Source organism: Passer montanus, unplaced genomic scaffold (genome assembly GCF_014805655.1).
Source record: "Passer montanus isolate IOZ18808 unplaced genomic scaffold, ASM1480565v1 scaffold3, whole genome shotgun sequence".
Classification (NCBI taxonomy): Eukaryota; Metazoa; Chordata; class Aves; order Passeriformes; family Passeridae; genus Passer; species Passer montanus.
The window spans coordinates 2,098,774-2,122,476 of record NW_024367707.1 but is presented as its reverse complement, the minus strand read 5'-3'; the positions used below and the strand labels follow the sequence as shown (position 1 = coordinate 2,122,476).

Sequence of the window (23,703 nt, the reverse complement as noted above, 5' to 3'; positions counted from 1 at the left end):
ACTCACCCAAATTGGCCAAAGGGATATTCCATGCCAAATAATATCATGATCAGAAATAAATTTGTGAGGTTTTAGCTTTTGAGGTAGCCATTGTTCAGACACCAGCTGAACATTTGTCTGCTTGTGGGAGATAATGAGGGAGTGGTTATGCATCACTTTTGGGTTTTTTCTCTTCACTTTTTAAACTACTTTTATCTTGACCAATTAATTTTCTTTTCCTTTTCCTATTCTTTCCCCTGTTCTGTTGCATGTGTGGCTTAGTGATTGAGAAGCGGTGTGGGTGCTTGCTGCTGGCCTGGGGTCAATCCAGCAGAACCTGATCAGTCAGTCCTGCCAGGATACCTTTCAAGTATATGACATATACTTTCCTAATTTATATGACATGATAAAACAGAATAGCAGGGTTTGAAATATGCAAAAGGGACTGAATAAGCAACTGGGAAAAACTCTTTGTTTAGAGTAGGTACTTAGGAAGTGTAGCATTTACTCCTGCATTGGTCTGTCTTGAACAACTTTTTTTCCCCCCTTCAAATAGCCTTTGTAGTTTAATATTTTCTACAAAATACTTGTGGTAATTAAAGGAATAGTAATGATTCACACAAAAATTCTATTTAATTTGGCTTGGATTAGGTAAAAGAGAGAATGACATGAAAAACTTCCCACCAGATTGACATAATACTATTTTCATTCTTATTATGCCTCTAAGTAGCCCAATACCTAGCCATATATACCATGTTTCTTGTTATTGTGCAGTATTCTGAAGCTGAGAAACAGTATTTTTAATTAATTTATGGCAAGACATAGATTTTTTTTTTCATTATTCCTCTTTTTACAGGCTAATGTATCTGCCAAAATTCCTCCACTACCACATCTACCCCTTTCACAACTTATCTGGTGTTGGGAAAAGTGCAATTTTTAGGAACTAACTTATTTCATAGATGATGATATCCAAAATAATTTTCCTGTTTCCCTGAAATGTCATTCAAAATCCTTTTCCATTACTGGCACCCTCTCCTGACAGCCACTACACAGTTTTAGACTGAGAAAAAAAATAAATACATGTTTTCAGCCTAAACCATAATTTTGCATGAGTTTTCAAGAGAATGAAAAATGCCTTTTCAAAATGAAAATGCTGTACCTAACAGAAGTGCAGTATAGCAATATGCAAAGCTGTAATATCAGTCAGTACAAAAAGACATTTAATTGCGTATAAAATAGCTGATGTGGAAATTTGATAACATTAATACTAATATTAATTCTTTTTTTCAATTTCATACTGGTAGTACTTTGAAAAAAACAAAATCTAAGCAGTCTAAGAATAGAACTGACCATGTTCTCTCTCATCTCCATAATGTGTTTTCTCTAAGCTCTGCTTCTTCATTTCTGTCAGAGTTTATTTTTGTATCAAATAAAAGCATACGCAAACCAAAAATAGACAATCTTTGCATGTCTTCATAATGAGAACCCACACTAGAATACCATGTGTTATGTTGGATAGAGTTAATTGGCTCAGGCACTGTAATGAATGTTCTATAAACTATAAAATCTTAATTTTTATTTTTAATTTTAATGCTAGCTAGTCTAAGCAAAAAACAGAAAGAAACAAGGATGGTAAAGAGTAAGGTAATCCAGAACAGACTGATTTTGATGGCAGAATATTGTTGTGGAAATTGTTTTAAAGAAAGTAATCCTGAATCTTGTGCTCATTGAACTTTTGAAATGCTGTTTTATGAGAAGCCAATTAAGGAAAGTCTGTTTTCTTGACCTTGCTATTTGTCAGCTTACCCAAAAATCTTACAGCACATATAAAACATCCTTTGTTTGATTTTTCAACCCATCATATTTACTATCCCTACACATTGCCATCCTATTTCTGCTTCCCTTAGTGCTCTCCTTGACAATTTTCCAGCTTTAGGAGCAAGACCTGGTGCTTTCTCCTTTACATGTCCACTTTTCAGAATTTTTTGTGATTTATGATTTCACTTTATCAGGCTTACAAATACCTTATTAAAAAACCTCAAACTAGCTGACAAATAAACAGAAGACACAGTGACATTGCATAATCTTCTGTATATAAAATTCAGAATGGAATTACAAACACAGGTGAGCAGGAAGTAAATTTGTTGTTAATTTTTATTTTATTAAATATCATTACATTAAAAACAATTAGAATAATTTGCTATTTCTTTTACAAATGTTTTAGGAGAACTGTTTTTAACTGTCAGACCTATTTTTGTAGATGTCTGGAAATCAGGTTTTAACCAATATGTTGAAAAAGTGAAGACCTTTTCTAATCCTGAAACCTATATATTGAATTGAAGCTTTTGAATGAGATCAGGCTGTAGCAGCAGACTCAGGAGTTATTAACTTTATATTTTTTTCCTTTTCAGCACTGTCTTTTGCCTTGAAAATAATACCTATGATACCAAAAATTAAAGGGAAGGTCTTCTTAGTAATGTTGAATATTCTGTGTGTTGGGTCCTATCCAGCAGATACAGCCTGCAAGACACTTGTGTATTGAGCAGAACGATCTCATTATTAGGAGAGTGATGCAGTGTGGTTTATTTCATACCCTGAAATCACTCAAGGAAATAACTGAGTGGATTATATTTATCCTGGACTCTGCATTGTGCTATTATGTGTAGCAATAACAGGCAGCATATTAAAATAGAGATTAGGGACTACAACCATTCTTTTGAAGGCAGTTCTGAAATTTCAAAGCTGTTGAATTATTCAAGTATATTTCACTTTATAAACCATGATTGACTGCTTGATAATGCGATGGTATAAATAAAAACATTGAAAAGTATGGAGTCTATTTTTTTCCCCATAGTTGTTTTGAACCACCATAATTGAATGTGTTGATTTTGTGTCAGTAGCAGCCATAATTAAGAGAAGTAACATTAGAAAAGTTATTTGGACAATGCCCTACTTTTGCAAAAACAAAAAAAAAAATCTAGTCAAGGTAGAAATGGACACAGTTACAATATGAAACTGACTAGAAATATTCAATTTATTTAATCTTTAAAAATCTGAATGAATATTAAACCTTTGTTGTTTTCTGTCCCTATTTACAAAGCCAGTAGCACACATTTAACATGTAAATATGTTACATTTTTAAGGTAGTAATGTCAATATAAAAATCAAATATATGAATATGAAATTTATGTTTGGGTCTTTTAAAATGTATCTTTATGTTCTTCAAGGAATCTACAAATTGGGCTTTTAGTTAGTTTTTGATACATCCAAGTTTTTCTAGACTGAAAAAGCATGCATGCTCTACACACCACATACAGCATGTATATAGAAAGTGCTGGTTATGGTGCATGCATGCTCTCTCATCATCTGAATGTTAACAGTATTATTTTTAAGGACATGACAGTCTGTTTTCCTTTTTGTTATGTGGTTTTAAGCTTCTGTTTATGTTTCTCAGTTACTGTGGAATTGGGAGCGTTTTATGCAGAGATGGACAGTTATCTCCTGAAATATCAGCTATCAGAAAATATCACAGTGTGCCTTATGATGGGAATGATGATTTTCTATTATATCTGACAAAATTGAATTAGCACCTTCACATAGATTAGCACATTGGCTGAGTGTGAGGAATTTCTTGGAAGATTTTTAAGTATTAAGCCTTCCAGCTGTAATAAGGTTAATACAGTTCTAAGCGACTTGAATGTCAGTGTTGGCGGTTTAACTGGTATAATATTTCTGAAAACAGGAAGAGAAACAGTCTCATGTTCATTTCATTCAACGACCACTTTGAGAAGAGGACATATGTTTCCTTAAGGTTATCACTGAGTGTAACTGTCATAGAGTACAGAATTACAGAATGATTGAGGTTGGAAGACACCTCTGTAGGTCATGCAGTCCACCTAGAAATGGTTTTTCAGCACCATGTCTCTCTGGCTTCTAAATATCTACCAGAATGGAGAGTTCACAACCTCCTGTGTGAATTTGCAGTAACCCTTACAGAAAAAAAAAAAAAAAAGTGTTTTCAGTGTTTTCTGGTGTTCAGAAAGAGCCTGCTGTGTTTCAATATGTGCCCATTGGCTCTTGTCCTATTACTGGGCACCAGTGGAAAGAGCCTGGCTCTTTGCACCTTCCCTTCAGGTATTTGTATTCATTACTAAGGTCCCCCCTAGGCCTTCTCCAAGCGGAACAGTCTCAGCTCTCAGTCTGTGATCATAGCAGGGATGCTCCAGTCCCTTAATCAGCTTTGTGAGCCTTTGTTGGACACTTCAGTCTGTACATATCATTTGTATTCAGGAGCCCAGAGCTGGACACAGCACTCCAGGTGTGAGCTCATTAGTTCTGAATCCAAAACACAGCACTTGTAACAGCTACTATAAAGAAATTACATCTCTCCCAGCTGAATGCAGGACAAGTAGATATTCTCTTAAAATATCTGGTGGGACATTTTGATGTGGTTTGTGACAAAAAATGAATAAATACTTCAGTAAATACATAGATAAATCAGATGATTGTTAGCAGACTTTTCTAGAATCATAGAATATGCTGAGTTAGAAGGCACATATCAGATCATAGAGTCCAACTCCTGGTCCTGCACAGGACACCCCAAGAGTCACATCATGTGCCTGAGAGCATTGTCCAAACATTTCTTGAACTCTGTCAGGCTTGGTGCGGTGACCACTTTCCTGGGGAGCCTGTTCAGGTGCCCAACCACTGTCTGAAAAGCAGTTTCCCGATATCCAACCTAAACCTCCACTGACAGAGCTTCATGCCATTTCTTCAAGTCCTGTCACAGGTCACAAGAGTGAAGAAACTGGGACCTGCCCTTCTTTTTCCCCTCATGAGAATGTTGAAGACCCCAATGGGGTCTCCCCTTGGTCTTCTCTTCTCCAGGCTAAGCAAGACAAGTGACCTCATACAGTTTCCCCTCTAGACTCATCACCATCCTCACTGCCCTCCTTTGGCTGTTCTTTAACAGCTGAATGTCTTTTCTGTATTGTGGCACCCCACACTGCCCCCAGCACTCGAGGTGAGGCTGCCCCAGTGCAGAGCAGAGCAGGACAATCCCCTCCCTTGCCCAGCCAGCAATGCTGTCCCTCATGCCCCAGGACAGGGATGTCCCTCCTGGCTGCCAGAGCACTGCTGGCTCAGGCTCAACTTGCCATCAACCAGGACCCCAAGGTCCCTTATGAAAAATATCACGCTGAAACAAAGCCACTGGCATCTACCCTGCATAGTTAATCCTTCATCCAATACAAAGAGCTTGAATTTGTATTATTCAGCAATGTATTCTCATGTATTCTGCAAGTAAAAGGAATTGGGAACCATTAGACTGAATATCCTGAGAGAGAAGACATAACTAACAAACTAATAATGTAAACCATTGTGTACTAGCTAAATTAAGCAGTGAAAAGCAAGATTACAATCTGATGATAAAGCATGATGAAGAAGTTATTACCTGGTAACTTATATAATGAAATTAACATTGCTTAGAGCTGACTGTTAATTAATTTTTGGCATTGGGATTTAGAAGCAGAGAGAAATAAAGTCAGGTGAGAGAGAATGCTTTTTCAGAGAGGTAAAAATGAAATGATAAAAGATGTAATTGAATTTTGGAATACATGAAAGTTAGTTTCTTTGGTCCTAAGGGGAAGTGAAGAGTGAGCTTTGTTTCCATTCACTTCAATTTATGGATGAGTACAACTAAGTCTTATTAGGGCCTTGTAAAAACACTTACTAATTTTTAGGAACGGTTGTGTAGGAAAATTGGAACAGGACATATTATTTTCCCTTCGTGGCCATAAAAGTAAATGCAGGAGGACACAGTCCAAAGATATATGAAATATCTTTCTGTGTGAATTCTGTTCACAATGCAAATTCACTCTAAATTTTCACTCACTCTAATTCATTCACTTTTGCCCCATCTTTCTATGTTGGATCAACTTAGGGTATTGCTTACACAGGGATGTGTGAAAATGTCTGATTCTTTCTTATTTTGAAATGTATAATAAGTACTGTGGCAAATACAGGACTCAATAAATCACTATCTAGTATATTTTTCTCCCACGTAACAGATAAAAATATTGTCCAAGTTTAAAGTGCAAATACTGCATTACCTTGCACAGTAGATGGAATTCTCTGTTAAAGTCAGTACAATTCTAGGATGAAAATAGAGCTTTTCAAAAGTTGATTTTCTAAGATAGCTATCTAGCTATCTGCGCTCTTTTAAAGTTAATAAAGTGTCAAATTCAAAGACAAAATATTTATGTGAGACATAGTATTAAGAAGAAATAAGTTGTCACTGGGATGTACTCATTGCTTTCTACTGACTGGATTGGGGCCTAGTTAAATAGCTGAGACTGGACACTGAGTTTTTTAGTGTATGAACCTAAAGGTGAATTTTTATGCTTGAAATTGCTTTAAAAAATATAAACTTTTGTTAAGGAAGGCATTGTAGAAAATAGGTCTTTTACTTTTGTTGTTTTGATATTAACTAAAAATACAGGGGAAGAGGGTGTCAGTTTGGTGGTTTTTTGGCCTTGGGGTTTAGTTATATTCCTGGGGTTCAGCATGTCAAATAAATTTAGTTTTGCTTTCTGATGAGTAGTTATTGTGGGACAGTATTGGTAAGGGCTGATATTATTCAACAGGAAAAAAAAGAAAACATTAATAATCATAATTTGTAATGGAAATTACAAATGGTGGAAAGTCAAGAATTCCAACTAAGATCTATTTAACATGTTCTTGAATAATCCATTTATATTATTGATAGTAATTTTCCTAGAAGTAACTTTTTGTGCATCTGGTCTTATTGTAAAGACAGTTTATTCTCCTTCAAATCTATGCCAGACTTTCCTACTATATGATTCAGACCACAGCTCCTTGTCCTAATATCTTCTGAGACTTTCACTTACATGGTAACACTGAAAATATCTGATTGATGCAATTTAGATGGTGACACCCTGTGAACCACATGCCCTCTGTGTTGCACAAATTTCACTTCAGCATTTTATAACTGGTCATGCTGGAGTTGCACAAAAGATAAAAGAGCAATTGCTCAGTTACTGCTCAGAGATTATCAACATTTAGCAATATATGTCCTAATAGCTCTGTCCACTATAGACAAGACATAAACAGCATGAAAATGAAGTTAATTTTTCAGGGATAAAAAGCATACTGCTAGTGCCTCAATGGACTTTTTTTTCAAATACAATACTTTCCCACGATAAAGACTGCTTTGTGAATAATGCTCTCCAAAGCCTTTGACAATCTCTTGTCATTTTCTCTTCTCTTGTAGCTGATGGATGCACTGACTGGTCTGTGGATTACAAGAAATATCAAGTTCTTGTGGGAGAACCTGTTCGTATAAAATGTGCACTCTTTTATGGATATATTAGAGCTAATTACTCCCTAGCCCAAAGTGCTGGACTTAGTTTGATGTGGTACAAAAGCTCTGGACCTGGAGATTTTGAGGAACCTATAGCTTTTGATGGAACCAGAATGAGCAAAGAAGAAGACTCCATTTGGTTCAGACCAACACTGGTACAAGACAGCGGGCTCTATGCATGTGTTATAAGGTACTATATTTTAATATACTGCATTTTAATTTACCGAACATGAAACAAGGCTCTTAATAGTGAGACTTTCATGCCAAAGAAAATTTTTCTGACTGTGTCCTTTTTTTTTCTGCTCCTGGCATTCCCTTCCCTGAAGGTTTTTTAAGCCTGACTAGAAATTGCTATTAAATGTCTTGAACATATTAAATTTGCTTTTATATAAATTTAGTCATTTATAACAAAATCTAAAATTTATAAGGTGGTTGGGACTGGATGAATAAATATCTGTTCCTTTCTCTGATTCTGGTTTCACTCTTGGAATCACTACCCTAGAGTAAAAATTATTACTTGTTTTTACATTCAGATTTAATTTTATGTGGATTTCATTAAGTTATTTAACTGAATCAACTTTTCTTTTGTAAAAAAAATATTATTTGATGTAAAGTAGTTGCATCAAGGAAAACAGAAGGTGAAATTTCAGCATGTTTACATGCATCCTTTAGAATTACATCTGGCTTAACCTGATAATAGAAGCTGTGTGCCAGATATCTTCCAAAAACTTGAACTTCTGATTCATCAAGTTTTATCACCAGAAACTGGACTGGATTCTGCTTCTGCTTTCTGCAACAGGTTTCAGCTTCTTTTTGCATCTTTAATATGGTTTACACAGAGATATTTTTCCAGCCCTTTACACTTTTTCTCTCTGTCTGGATAACTGTAAATGTGGTCTTGCTGTTAATACACAACACAAAGACTCAAAAGGAAAGTGTAGAGCAATTGAGTAGTTAGAAAAGGAATGCACAATGCAGCTAGTACAGTGATACAAGAAAAATGTGGAAATTTTTTTATCAGCAACTGGAAAGGTTTACTGTCAACCACCTTTTTTTCTTTTTTCTTTTTTTTTTTTTTTTAATTGGGTCTTTTTTTGGTTGTTTGGTTTTGGTTTTTTGTCTTGGATAGAGGGAGGGGGAACACAGATTGCTCTCTGGCTTGTGTGTGCTGAAGGAGATTTTTACTAAATAATATGTTTATAAAAATATTATTCTATAAACTCTTTATATAAGCTGTGAGACATTTCATATCACATTGTTTGTCCAATAGCAGATTCAACATAGTTTTTCTGATTATGACAGTTCTCTTTAAAAAAAACCACAAAAACCTACAAATTAAGCTCCTTCAAGACAATGTTTAGTTATATTTGGATTAATGTTTTCTGATAAGCGTGTAAAAGTAGCCATGAAAATGAAAGCAGTTTTGTCAATTATTCCATAATGCTATTTAAAATGCTGTAATTAATCACCTCTGTTTATATAAAGAAAAACTTAATTACATTATGTTGCAATTTCCAGGTAAATGCTGAATTTAGCTACTCAGACATACTTTATATTTATCATCTCAACCTGTATTCATGACTTTTAATACATGGATTTTTATTTAATCTGGAAGTAGGTAGGACCATGTTCTAATGTGCTTTAAACTACTGCAGTGGTTTGCTACCAGTCAGAAATTAGACCTACAAATAAACCGCTCCTCTTCCCACCACCCCTTTTGGCAAGAGAGAGGCAAAGGCAGAGGCTATGGGTTGAGATAACCGTTTACTGAAAGCTAACAGCAGTGGAGTAAGAAATGCACAGTATTAGCAGCAATATTAATAACAAATAAAAAGGTACTAGTCTTGGTTTGAAAAGACTGGTGCCTTCCAAAGAGGGCAGGAGCCTCCTTTGGAAATGAAAAATGTAAACCCCCTCCCTCCAAATGACTATAATTTTGAAATTAAGGGGCTCTCAGGCAAAAATATGGGAGTAGGAATAACAGTTCTTTACTAGGGAAAAAAAATACAGTAATACAAAACACTGACAGAGTCAGAATATGACTTGACACCCTGTTGATCAGGATGTTGGTAGCAGTCCTCCTGGAGTGACAGATGTGGTTCTTTTGAAGCAGTGATCCTCTACAAAAATGTGGTAGTGTACATGGACCTGGCCTTCCTCTGGGAATCCAGTGGAGAAGGCTGCTTGTAGCGTTCCAAATGCCAGATTATATCCAGGTAGGAAGGCTTGGCTCCTCCCACAGGGTGGAGCATCTCCCAAGGGGATGATGTAATTTTATCGGTAATGCAGTGAGATTCAATGGCCCATTAACAGAAGATATCTCCTGGAGGGAGGATTGGTTGTGGAAGTGACAAAGAAAACTACCCCACCTTGTTTTAACATATGGCCCATAACAGACGAAAACTGCCCCACTTTTAACAGATGGCAAAAGAATACACACCCCCAACCAAATCTTGCAACATAAGACAGTGTTTACACTCAAAGGGTGTTTAACACCTTGACCTGGTTCTGAGTGGCCACCAGGACAAAGACAAGAAGGTACCACTCCCCTTAGGTTGCGCCCTGTGGCTTTCCCCACACAAAGATGAGATGGCAGCTGTTCCTGTGCCCAGCACCATGTGTGCTCTCAAAACAAAGACAAGTTGGTGGGAGCTTCCCACAGATGGCTTTCCCTGCCCCTATTCCAAGACAATGGAAAACAATGATGGACAAACCACTAAGAGATAAATTTTTCATGTCACACTGTGCTGCCACTCTATTGCTCTGGGCTCAGCTCCTTTTGGCTCAGTCTTGTTCCCTGCAGCTCCTTCCCACACCAACACTGTCACTCTAGACCACTCTGCTCCACTGGGGTGCAGGCTGCATTGCTGCTGGTCAGAACCACATCCCAGAGCCACACCTGAGGAATGGGAAAGGGATGGTTATGGTGGTAGAAGATAGGATCACTCCTAGACATCCCCCGTGATGAAGAGAGGGATGTCACATCAGAGGGTGCCTTGTTATTTATCATATATCAGTGAATGTAGCTGGATAAGCTGCACTAAGAGTTAATGTATATATTCAAGTACAGTTCCCAGAAATTATGTATATGTTACATGCACCTGGTATAATAGTAAAGAATAAGTAGTTTCTGTCAAAAATTCTGCCTTTAATGTTTCAAAAATAGCTTAAATATTGTTCCTAACAAGAGAACACTTCTTTCATGTATTCTTTTCCTTCCCTGCCTGAAAACATCTGTTACAATGTCTCTAATAGTTGCCCAACAAAATATCAGCACAGATCAGTGGAACTGGAGTTCTGTAGTTAGGTCTTAGTGAAGATTGTGGCTGATGTGATTTAGAATCATAGAATCATAGTGTAATTTGGGTTGAAAAAGATCTCCAGAGAGATCACAGAACCCAACATTTCAACAAGGAGCACCACATCAACTAAAATATTGCATTAAGCACCATATCCAGTTTTTTCTTGAATGTTTCCAGGGATGGTGACTCCACTTCCCTGGGCACTCCATTCCAGTGCTTAACTACTCTTTCAGTGAAGAAATTATTCCTGATGTCGAACCTGAACTTCCTCTGGTGCAGCTTGAGGCTGTTTCCTCTTGTCCTGTCATTGGTTGCCTGGGAGAAAAGGCCAGCCCCCCCACCTGGCTACAACCACCTTTAGGATAGTTTTAGAGCGATAAGATCTCTCCTGAAACTCCTCTTCTTTTGACTAAACAATCCCAGGTCATTCTGCAATTCACTCTCCAGATCTTTCACCAAATCCACAACCCTTCCCTGGACATGGTCCAGCTGCTTAATGTTTTTCTTGCAGTGAGAGGCTCAAAACTGGACATAAGATTTGAGGTATGGCCTCACCTTCACTGAGTACAGGGGGACAATCACTGTCCTGCTCCTGCTGGCCACTCTATTGCTGATCCAGGACAGGTGCCATTTGCCTTCTTGGTCACCTGGGCTGTTGACCAAGAACTCCATGATTCTTTCCTGCTGGGCTGCTTTTGAGCCACTCTTTCCCCATCCTGTACCACTGCATGGGGCTGTTGTGACCAAAGTGCAGGACCCATCACTTCACCTTTTTTAACCTCATGCAGTCAGCCTCAGCCCATCAATCCAATCTGTCCCAAACTCTCCACAGAGCTTTTGTGCCATTTAGCAGACCAGCATTTCTGCCCAACTCACTGTCATCTGCAGAATTACTGAGGGTGCACTCATTGCCCTCTTCTAAACCATCCATAACAATATGAACAAAACTGGCCCCAGTAGTGAACCATGGAAACCCTGCTAGTGATGGCCAACAACTGGATGTAGCACCATTCACCATGACCCTCGGGATCCAGCCATCCAGCCATGATTTATATTTATGAATATGTTTAATATTTATGAACATTAATTGCTTTGTTAAGCTGTAACATTTAGTACAGAACAATACATATGAACAAGTCTTGTTCAGAAACATTAGAGTGTCTATAAAGAATGCTTAGGATACAGATAGATAGAGATAACAATATAAGTTTAAATAAAGCATTACAAATTACATTATAGGTAAAAAACCTTCTCAATTTTTAACATCTTTAGGTACTTATTTGCCATAAAAATACTGCCTATAATTAATTTAGTTATATTAAGCTTTGAAGATTCAAATTCAGATGACAGCAAGGTTCAAACTGGGAATAACAGCATCTATAGAGATTGTTCAAATCTATTTTTGTCCCCAGTTGGTAAAAAAACCTGAACACCTGCTTCACTATGCTTAACTGTTTCTATTAGTAACACACAGTACAAGAACTTAGACAAAGAGCTAAAGTGTGACATAGTGTGAAGTGTACAGAATTGAAGGAAGGAAGGAAGGAAGGAAGGAAGGAAGGAAGGAAGGAAGGAAGGAAGGAAGGAAGGAAGGAAGGAAGGAAGGAAATCAGATTATTATTTATTCTTGCATTTAGCTTCATTTCCCTTGCTATAGTCTTGCATGTGTGAAGGTAGAGGCTTCAAATGTACCAGTATTTCTAACTACTTTTTAAGATCAGCTGTTATTTTTGCTGTTTAGCCATGTTTAAAATATCACTATTCAAATTCATAGCAGTTGTGTTTTCTGGTTTTATATTTACACATAGATATGTACATGCATCCACAAATACAGGTATTATATTGTTGAATCACATAACTTCCCTGCTATATAGTTGCTAGTACATATTTTTTTTTATTTGACAAATAAAATATAATACAATAGACATGTTTTAAATAACAGAATATTAATATTCTCAAAAAAAGGTCACTTAAAACTACTTCCAAACTATCTTTGAAAACCATCACCATAACAATATAGAATAGTTTTGGTTTTTTTCCCCTGAGAAATGTGAGATTGTTGAATTTATGAAAAAAGTAGTTCTTTATCTTCATCATTTGAAAATTAATTTTAGGTTTAGGTAGCATAAATTTATCTTTTTTGATAGGATGTGTCATCTTCAAATATGAAGCATTGGTTTTCTGTAATTTTAAAGATATAATTTTGTCAAATCATGTCAATTATGGCTCAATTAATATAACTATTTAACTGTTAATTTCTGTACAGATAGTTAAAATAATCACAATTAAATGAATGTGCATTGTTACCAACACATAGATATTATTTAAACAAATCTGGAATAATAAATGGGAATTTTAAAATAACGTGTAATTATTTTTAGTAAAAACTCCCCTCCCTCCCTCTTTTTCTCTTGCTTTCTCATTTTCTCTTTCTTTCTTGCTTTCTTTTCTATGAAGGCTAACCATCCACAGTAGGAATGTGTTAAATTACCTATTCAATTTAAACAGAATATATATTTTTACATATTTCATGTATTCACAATTGTTTAATTAATTGTCAGAAATTTTGAATGCACAATGTATAAGGAAATCTTTGCTTTGTTGAAGGAAATGGTGAGCAAAGAAAAGAAATAGAATCAATTTTTCATAAACCTGGTGGAAGCATCATTTCTTCATCATCTTGAATAATGTAAAACATGTTTACAAATGGGAATTGCTATTTCTGGGTTCCAACCATTTTTGAAATCTGTCTTACCCAACAAGGGCCTTTTATCTGGGCTATATATGCTTATAAATATCTTCATTTCTATATAGAGATTTTAAAAATTATTATCTTAAGAAAAGAGTAAGCATTCATATAACAACTACATATCAAATGTCAATTAAACCCCCCAAAAAAAACCAACAAAACAACTCCACCCCCCCCAAAAAAAAAAAAAAAAAAAAAAGGGAGAAAGTATCTGAAAATGAAGTCTTAAAATAATTTGTCGTTAGACTTTGTAATCATGGTGTTCCCTAGATCTGCATGAGATCTGTGGTTAGGCTTATGTGTATTACTGACAAAGGAATCTGACAATGGCTGAGAGAAATAAGCTTTCTTAAGAGAATAAGATTTCAAAGAAATACCAAGTGAGCTAGCAACACTCAGAAAGAAGGAAGTCTCAGAAGAGCCTGTTATTCTATTAATTCCTTTAAGACAGTATCACCACTCATTATCCTGGGTAACAAGTGATAGGACAACAGGACACAGCTGCACAGTGGTGGCTCTGGAAGTGCTACATTAAGAGTTGGACTCAAGCATCTTGGAGGTCTTTTCCTTAGCAATCCTATGGTTCTAAGAAAACAACAACTCTGACAGCCTCTTGAAATGGTGTGCACGTTTAGGAGAACCTTGTCAACACATGAGATGGACTTTCCTTAGTCCCTGCCTTTGTGGTCACTTGGTTTGTAGAGAGCATAGGGGCAATTAACTGTGCCTTCATTATTTTTACATGCCATTTGTAACCTTGTAAGTTTTGTAAGCTTTTTCCAAGGTCTTTTCTTTTTGTGAAAATAGTAACCATCACAAGGAATCTGACTCTTATTTTCCTGTGTTTGCTCCATCTCCTTTTCAAATGCAAGCTTGGTAGGCTAGTCAGATATCCATGTAATTTTTGACTGTGATTTAGAGAGGCTTGGTGAGTTGAAAAAGCCTTCGGGCTAACATTAGGAATTTATACAGGTTGGGTAGCTGGAGCTTACATTAAGTGCTCTGTACAGATGGCAAAAACAGTTGCTCCTAGTAATAAATGTGGGATTTACTTGAAGTTAATGCTTGTTGAAAGTCAGGAGATTGAAATCTACTCATTCTCCATTCCCCTGTCCTGACGCTGCAGCAGGTCAGCTGTCTGACATTAGCATCTTCATTGTGCATGATAAACACCTTCCACATGTGTTAGGACAAAACAAATACATAATGCTGAGGAGATAAACAGGTGAGTGCTGGGTACATCTCATTGTGGAGTTGGTATAATTTATACATAAATCTAAATTCCAGCGTGTTTGCTATTTGCTTGGCTGAGTGAGAACTCAACAATGAAAAACAAGCAAACAAGCATGATGATGATTAGAAAAAGGAGCAATATGACCCTTAGAGAAGGTGGAGTCATGAATAGATGAGGAGTCTTGATGGGCTAGAACTGAACAGGTTAGTCCAGATAATTCTTTTATGTAAGACTTAAAGGCTTTTATAAAGACTCATACTCATTTTTACTGAGGGGAAAATAGTAAATGCCTATACTTTCAGAGAATAGGGGAAGAATTTTGATATTGGAAAAGAAGGAATTAGTGTATTTGACTGAGCAGAAGGTATTGTTATTATTTCATTTTAACAGCTCTGAACTTATAGGAGTGGCGTAAATAATGCTTGAAAAAATATTTAAAGAAAAGCCTTCTATGTTATATCCAGTTTCTTTTACTGCTAATTCTTTTGTTGTTGAGATGTTTGTCTAAATACATCACTGTAACAAATAACAGTTTGACTATTGCTTCCACTGTTTATTAGAGGTTGTTAGTTTCTCCTTAAGAGCACTTTCAGCAAACTAGATTTGTACTTTGGTTGTCAAGGTGCTTCTGATCACAATTAAGTTAATAATTCTGACTAAAAAAGTAACACTTCAGATCTCATTTCAACAAAATAGTAAAATATGAATATGATGTTTGATTTTATTTATGTAATTTAGGAGAAGAAAGTCCTAACAGATAGTCAGGTTATATTACTCTGCCTTGTTCATAGTAAAAACCATAGTTTCTATTTTGTTAAAGAGTAGGCAGTATTTAATCTGTGTTACACTCTGCATCTGACTTCATCCATCTTAGAAAAAGTAAAAAAAAACTTGCAACAGAATGGAAGAAATGGCTTTACAGCTGACTCTTTAGCAAATGCAGGAGAAAGAGAAAATACAAATAAAGATATTTCCATATGATAGATATTTAAGTCAAGGATCTGTTTTCTTCACAATGCTACAAAAAATAGAAGAAAAAGGCAAAGAACTAAAATTATTTTCATTCATTTTCAAAACAGTGGTTTTTAATTTTTTTTCAAATTTTAATAGATCTTTTTTTTTCCTCTCTCAGAATTCAAAACAATCAAGTTGTATTGCAAGTAGAAATATGGGCCACCTATTTGGTCATTTAAGTTTGCTCTTAGTATCTAATATTGTATTTTGAATCTGCCCTGCAAGTGTTTACCTCTTTGTATATAAGCTATCTGTGGACATCAAATTCAGCTTAAGCATGTAGGTTCTAAAAAGCTGCATGTCAGTTGTTTCCTTTTTTAATTCTCCTTGTTCTCAGGACAGAAGGCAATTTAACTGTTGTTAAAATAGAGCTAAGATTTGATTCCATTATACAGGGATAGGTGTCTAATGCTGTTTTAGAGGCTCTAGGAGCATTTCCAGGACACTTCCAAGGGAATGACATATTGACACTAGATCTGGAGGAGGCTGAATGTGGGATACATTTGGGTAAGCCACATGCCACTACTCACCCACTCCAAGGTAAATAAAATGAGCTTTTGTAAACCATTTTCTAGGCTCCATCAGGCAGACTGACAGCTACAGTAGGAGTTTAGATTTAGCACACAGGTGTATGAATGTAAGTGGATGACAGAACTGAAATGCCGTAAACTGCATTCTAAAATAAATTAACTTTGTGTGTTTCCATCACATACACTGAAATGCAGTGGCTGATATAAAAGTCAAGGGATATATGTCTGTGCTTAGTGCTTTGGCATGAAGCTGGTATTTTAAAATATTAAACTTACTGGATGAGTATATAATACAAGAAAATAATGGAATTAATTTATTATGAGATATTTTTTATGAAATTCAAATCTAAAATAGTGATTAATGCTTACAAAATTTACCAGACTGACCTAAAAGCCATCAGTACAACAAATAAGTCTTTTAGTAATTATTTTAGTATTTCCAAGATTTCTGACAAAAAATATTACAATTCATCCTTTAGAAAATGGAAAGAAAAGCAGCAGTTGTGAGTATTAATCAGGGTCCCAGAAGTATCAAATATTAGATGATCTCTGGTGAAGAGAGATGATGTTTTCATGACTTTTCCAGAAGGACTCATTCTGAAAAGGGGGTGTGTGTCATGACCCAGAGGGGCTACTAATACATCAGAGACACTGTAGAGAATTTGCCTACTGACTACTTTCTGCTCCCACTACGGTAAGAGTAAATAAAGTTGGGAAGAAGGTGCTGTGTTTTCAGTATGTCTTTGGAACAATTCCATTAACATCTACTTCCCACAGCAATTGGGCTATTTCCCCCAGGCCAGCACTGAGTTAAAGCAGTGCTAGAAGCACTGAGAAGTTCTTCCATGGTCCTTGTTCTGACCCTTGCTTCTCTTCCTTCACAATGCCGAAACAGGCAGCCAATGTTCCCAGTAATGAAGAAGAGGTTGTGTAGTTCCCAGCATAAAGAAGAGTGGAAAGGTGAAGGCCTCCATCCCTCTTTCCCTTCTCTTCAATCTTCTCCTCTATTAAAAAAAAAAAAAATGCTGAGATATCATCTTTATCTGATATAGAAAGAAAGAAGAAACATCTTCATCACAAGTCTTCAATCTGAGGCTTAATTTTTTGCTAGCAGTTTGTTTGTGTGTGCTACGGAAAATTGAGTAAATGTAAAAGCATGTGATGGTGAGGAATTTTTATTTTTTAAATCGTTGGAGGGTTTTTTATTTCATGCCTGTGACGAGAAGTGTTCAGGAAAATTCAGATGCAAATCAGGTGGACATTTGGAAACTTGTTGTAGTCACAACAAAATCAATGAAAAAGAAAAGAGTGGTAATGTTAGCAGTGAAAAATAAGTAAGCTGCAATTCAAAATTTAATTAATTAATGAAATAATTTCATTGAAGTTTTTCAATATGTCTAAGAGATTCTTTTTTATTTTTGGCCATCTAGTAAATAATTTTATAGGAATTCTGGCTCCTAGTCAAAAGCACAAGTAAGAGAGAGTATGGAGGGAACTGGAGGAAAAAAAATACTGGTACTGATGATAATGAAATATTGCTTTGGAAATGTAGGGCATGAAAAAAGCAAGTTACTTGCTGAGTCTGGCAATGTCAAAATAGCTGGTTTTTCAAAGAATTGCTGATGCACTTGATTCAATAGATCATTGTGAAGAGAGTAGAGTACTTGGAGAAGTCATATGAGATCTCAAAGTGACTCCAGATTTTATGCAAGAAGTAATAAAATGACATCTTATAACACATAAATAATTTGGATTAAAATATTTCACTTCCTTGTTCTATTATCATAAAATCAGAGTTCACACATAAGCAAGAGGTAAATAATGACCCATGCTTGCAAAGACTCCATTTCATAATTGTTTATTCAGTTCCAATGGTGTATATAGAATAATTAAAGTGTAATTTTTTTAGGAAATATATCCAGAATTGATGGTAGTATGAAAAAAATAAATTTGCTTTAGTTTTTTAAAGCTTACAGGCAGACTTAACATACAGAACTTATTTGTAACACTGAATATAATACTGGTCAGATATTCCCACTATAGAGAGAAACTAATTACATTTGCATATTTGGTGCATGCTTAGTATTACCATCTGTCAAAGTAGTATAGCCTGGTGGTGCTAATTTTAAAGGTGATGAGAGTGACCAAATAAATTTTATGGTATTGCAAAAGCTGAGAAGATTATCAAAGGTCAAGGATGTCGGTAATCTTCATTCAGCCTTTTAATGTAGTAAGCATTATGATACAGCATTTGAGTGCTAAATTTGGTCTTCATTTAGAAAATTAATCAAGATTAATGCTACAGAAGGGCTCCTTTTTTCACTTTTTTCACTTATTGCAAGAGCTAGTTTGTGCATGTAAATACACACTCTAATACACACACACACACACATCCCTAGTTGCTCAACTATGCTCATCATACATATACATTTGAATATGCATATATGTGCAATATTTGAAGATATATCTCTTTGTATATAATAATAGAATCTCGGAGACTGGAAGGAATCTTAAAGATTATCTATTTCCAGCCCTTTTCCATGGGTAGGGACACCTTCCACGAGACCAGGTTGCTCAGAGCCCCATCCAGCCTGGTCTTGAACACTTCCAGAAATGGGGAATCCACAGCTTCTTTGGGCAGCCTGTGCCAGTGCCTCACTACCCCCTGGATAAAGAATTTCTTTCTAATACCTAAACTAGACCTACCCTCTTTCAGCTTAAAACCATTCCTCCTTGTCATATCACTATCTGCCCATGGAAGAAGTCACTCCCCATCTTTTTTGAAGCTCCATTCAAGGAGACTAGAAAGTTCCCTCAGAGTCTTCTCATTTTCAAGCTGAACTAACAAAGCTCTCTCAGCCTGTCTGTAGCATTGGTGCCACAGATCACCTTCATAGCCTTTCTCTGGACCCTCTCCTATCCTCTCTAACCTCTCACATCTCTCTTGTGCTGGAGGCCCCAGTCACAAGTGTAGCTGTAGATGTAGGATATAATAGGATTAATAACTTTCAGGTTCAGAGCTATTCTCAATCTAGATTCCATGAATGTAATTCTTATGTGTTTCAAATAGCAGTCAGTAACTTCCAGATGTGGTATGTTATTAAATAAAGAGCACATAGTCAAATACACCCTGGTGGCGCTTGATAATGACTAATGACAGTCACAGGCAGTTTCTCTATGTGTGACATTATATCTACTGAAATAGATATTTTTCATGTTATCATCAGTGCTGTTTAAAGTATGACTGTTAATATGGTACTTTACAGGCAAAAGTTTAATCAAAATGCATTCAAATTTGTGTGCTCATTATCAGTGTTACATACTAAAATTAGCTTTGCTAATAACATACTTGCTTTTGGCTATAGTTTTCATGTACTATTTCTCTGTTGATCATTGGAAAAAGGCAAGGCTTAATAAAAACTGAATTTATTTCAGCATAACATTTTATATTGCGGCAAATGAAAAATAAAAGCCTTGATCTCATCTTTTAATGAAAGTATGCTTCCAGAATCCCTTTCTTCTCAATGCTGAGGAAAGAAGGATAAGGTGCATAGACCTTCAGGCCTTGTGTCTCTTCAGCGGCAGAACAGAGAAGATCCTTAGCCTCAGAAACCCCCAGATCTTTCTACCAGAATAAAGGCAATGCATATGTGTGATGTACTGTCCTGAAGTATGATTCTGCATAATACTAATAGCAAGGTGTAAAAAAAAAAAAAAAGATGAGGCTTCTAAACCAGCATCTTTGTTTAATTTGCTTCAGGACCCCTGGATATGCAATATTCCAGGACTGACAGGCATTGGATTTGTTGCTATTCTCAGCTGAGCTGGAAAAGACTATCTGGAGAATGAGCACTTAAACTAATACTGAAAAAAAAAAAAAAAAGAAAAGCTTTAACTGAGCCACTGTTCTGGCTTCAAGGCATCTGAATCTCATTTACTTTAGGAGCAGTTCTTTCCCCAGCAAGAAAGGGCTTACACTGCCATCAAAGTGCAGAAAATACAAGTACTTTTCAATATAAAACTCTTCCTTCTCAAAGTGTCTGAGTTTTTGACTGAGATTCTGACTGCTTAGTCACTGGAAAAAGGCTGATAACTCCAGTGGGACCTGGATTTGCACTTATCCATTTGTATTAAAAGCTTCAGAGCTGTTAGAAACTACAAACACTTTCTTTCCTTCTATCACACTAATGTGTTTTCAGTTGAGGTAAAACTCAAGAGTTTCTGGAAATGTCCTTCATAACCATTTAAAGTCTAAGCATGAATGTGAGAATCCTCACAGCACTCACTGAGAACACAGTTAAGCAGCTGGAACTCAGGAATTGAGTCTGCATTACTGACATTACAGTCTACATTACATGGAGTAAGCTTTTTCAGCTGCTCATGCAGTCATTCCAAGTACATGCCATTTAATAGTAATTTTCATTCATCGAGGCTTATTTGAGAGGAGTTAATCTGAGGATCAAAAATTTCAGTTAACTTTGCAGAGAAAAAAGCTACCTCTTTAAGAATTGTTTGGCCTAAGTTTTCAGGTTGGGCAGAAAAAGGAAAAATATTTTCCCTGTGAGATTGCAGCCAAATATTCTAGTTTGAGAGGTGAAAGTTTAATGAAAAACCTGGATAGTGAAGTGATAAAACTATATACGAGTTTATAAGGAAATGAAATCCTTTGTATTCAGTTCAGGATATGCAGTAAGTCAAACCAGGACCTGCATACTGAGCAGTCAGATAGGAAGAAAGATGAGATCAGAGAACATTTACTGGGGCTTGCACATCCAGAGTACCAAATCTGAAAAGAAAGTGGCTGAGTAGAGGAAATACTGGGGAAAAAGAAATTCTCATGCTATTTAAAGATAACATTGTAATATAGGCACACGGGGTGGCAGGATTAAGGAACCTTTAATTACTGCATTCCTTTACATCTAGGTTTTTTACTTCACATTTTTTGTTCAGGTATTTAAAATATACAAATTACATGGCAGCAGAGTTATATGATTTTAATTTCAATGGGTGTGCATACCTTGCTAAAATTAATATATTATCTCCCACTCTTCTGTCCTATGAATTTTACCCCAGGCTCTGTAGCATTATAGGTAGAAAAGTTATTAATAAATTGTATGGCTTTACTGCTATAAAAATTATATTGAATCCTTGTCTGTGTTAAAAACATCTCTAAGATGGCAGTGAGACTTAGTAGGGACACACATTTTTTTAGGGTGCACCATTCTTAGTCTCCCAGGTCAGGAATGAGAGGGACAAGTGCCCCCAGGCAGGCGGAGCTGATGCTGGAGGGGACACTGAGTGTGTGTCCAATCTCCCTGCTGCAGAACACTTGCTGCTACAGGCCAAAATACGCTCTCCCCAAAAGGTTTCCTTCACAGCAGCATTGCTTATATGCTTGGTAAGTGACAGTTCCTTTTTCTGCAACGGCAATGTTGTATTGATCCATTCATCACTTGAAATGAGAAGAAGAATGGCCTCAAACAATGTGAGATCTACTTGACACTGACAGTAAATACTCCATTTGTGCTTATTGAAATTGTTAATTTTTCCATTTGGCTCTCAAGTGCTGAAGCCAAAACAGCATGCAGACTCTTTATGTGCCTCAGGAACCCTCTCTCAGACTCAAGCTTGTTCAGTATTCCAGAGGTGTTATATTAGAACAGTTGTCTGCCCTCGAATATTTTCTACTGCTTTAAAAAAAAAGTTCAGTTTTCCCACTACAAATAGGTTTCCTTATCAAAGATTTTTTTTTTTTTTTGTGGGAACTTTATTTAGGGAATCATTCTAAAATCATATAGGTCCCAGAATTAAACCTGTTGCCTGCAGGAAGTGTTAAATAGGGAATGAATAAAAACAAGGACTCTGTTAACCTCTCATATTGCTCACCAGAGAAAAAATACCCAATTGTTAATTAGGGCAGTAAACTGACAGTGTATACAATAATGTACAATTTGTTAGAGTGGTATACTTTTAAGCTCTGCTTTCCTATTATTTATGAGAAAAATACAGCCACACATTCAAATCTTGTGGGTGTTTAGCACATGTAGAAAATCAGAAAAGGCCAAATGAAATTAAATCAACTAAAATAGAAGAGTTTGGATTAATGTGTTTTTAGTCAAAATAATGTGATCGACAAGATTAATCAGTAAATGTCATTTCTGTGGACATGATATGGTCTGAAAACATCATTTTTGCCAGGTTTAATGACAGTTACATTGTATCAGTGAAAGAGATAAGATGCAATTGCATATGAGGAAGATATGTTATGACCCAGATTTTTTGGAATGTGTGCTTCAAGCACTGAAAATCAGTCCCTCAGTCCCATCAGGGCAGAACAGGCATGGCTTGCTGACAGATGAGATAAGCTGGCCTGGATAGTGGGTTCCTACTGTATCTCATGGAAAAGACTTGACATACAGTAATTTACACAGGACAGTGGGTGGTGTCTTATGTGGGATGTGGAATATGTGTATGATGTGTTATGTGGGGTGTCTTCCCTCTACAATGATGGGAGGGGGAATAAATATGGGGATGAGGCTCTGTGGCAGACTGCAGTGTAATGTTTGTGTATGGCACAGAACAGCAGATACTGCATTAAAACCTCAGCTCTGGGAAACTACAGCAAATCCTACTGCCAGTCTCGCCTCTCAAAGTCTCATTTAAATGGTGGCTTTAAATGAGCAATCTGCTTGTGTTTCAGTCCTTTGCTGCCACTGAGAATCTCATTGGCATGCAGTACTTACCTTGACCATCATGTTTGCTCTTTGGTGTTTGGAAAATGCACCAAAGAAATTTAATTTGAGTGACAGAATAACTATTATAGACTCTCAACAGTGAAGACTGCTAAAGGGGAAGTAATGTTTTTGACTGAACAGCTACATGATTAATAGAGTTTTGAGCATTTTTCATGAACCAGTATCAGATTCTTCAATAGTTCTATTTGGAAGACGTGTGAGAGTCAAAGTTATGTTTCCTGAAGCACTGTATATCAAATTTGCAGATTTTGCAAGTTATAATGCAGAAATTATATATTTTTGTATCAATCTGAATCATATAGTGAATGATATTTTTTTAAGTGTACAAATAGTCACTGGGAATTGTATGATGAGTTTGATTTTTTGTCACCAAAAAAAAGAAAAAAAGATAAAATATTTAGTGCAAGGCACTCAATAATTGTTAGATAAAAATTGGCAATGAGGTAATTTTTATGTATTTGGAATAAATTTGGAGTCATAATATAGATAACAATCACAATCAAATGTGGATGATTTTCTTATTGTGTACTACATTCAGAATTGCTGCAGCTTTTTCATCTATATTCTTCTTAAGTGCATAAAGGGTGTATTTATTTCAGTCATTTCAGCTTCATTAATTGGCAAATTACCACTTCAGTTAAAAGTTAGAGGTTGACATGCAGAGCATGTGAAAAAGCTTTATGATCCTAACGAGGTCATGAACTTTATATGAATTAGTGCATTTAGAAAAGAAATTGAACTGGAAATTATGCAAAAAAA

The 23,703-nt window shown here is 36.1% G+C and overlaps 1 protein-coding gene across 3 annotated transcripts in view; it reads left to right on the top strand.

Moving 5' to 3' along the window:
* Nucleotides 1–23,703, top strand: part of IL1RAPL1 (interleukin 1 receptor accessory protein like 1) — a 672,166-nt gene that overhangs the window by 353,672 nt on the left and 294,791 nt on the right. For all 3 annotated transcript variants that reach the window (XM_039714530.1, XM_039714531.1, XM_039714532.1), the window contains exon 3: nucleotides 7,271–7,550. In XM_039714530.1, coding sequence (XP_039570464.1) covers nucleotides 7,271–7,550 — 280 coding nt within the window. The remainder of the gene's footprint in view (nucleotides 1–7,270; nucleotides 7,551–23,703) is intronic.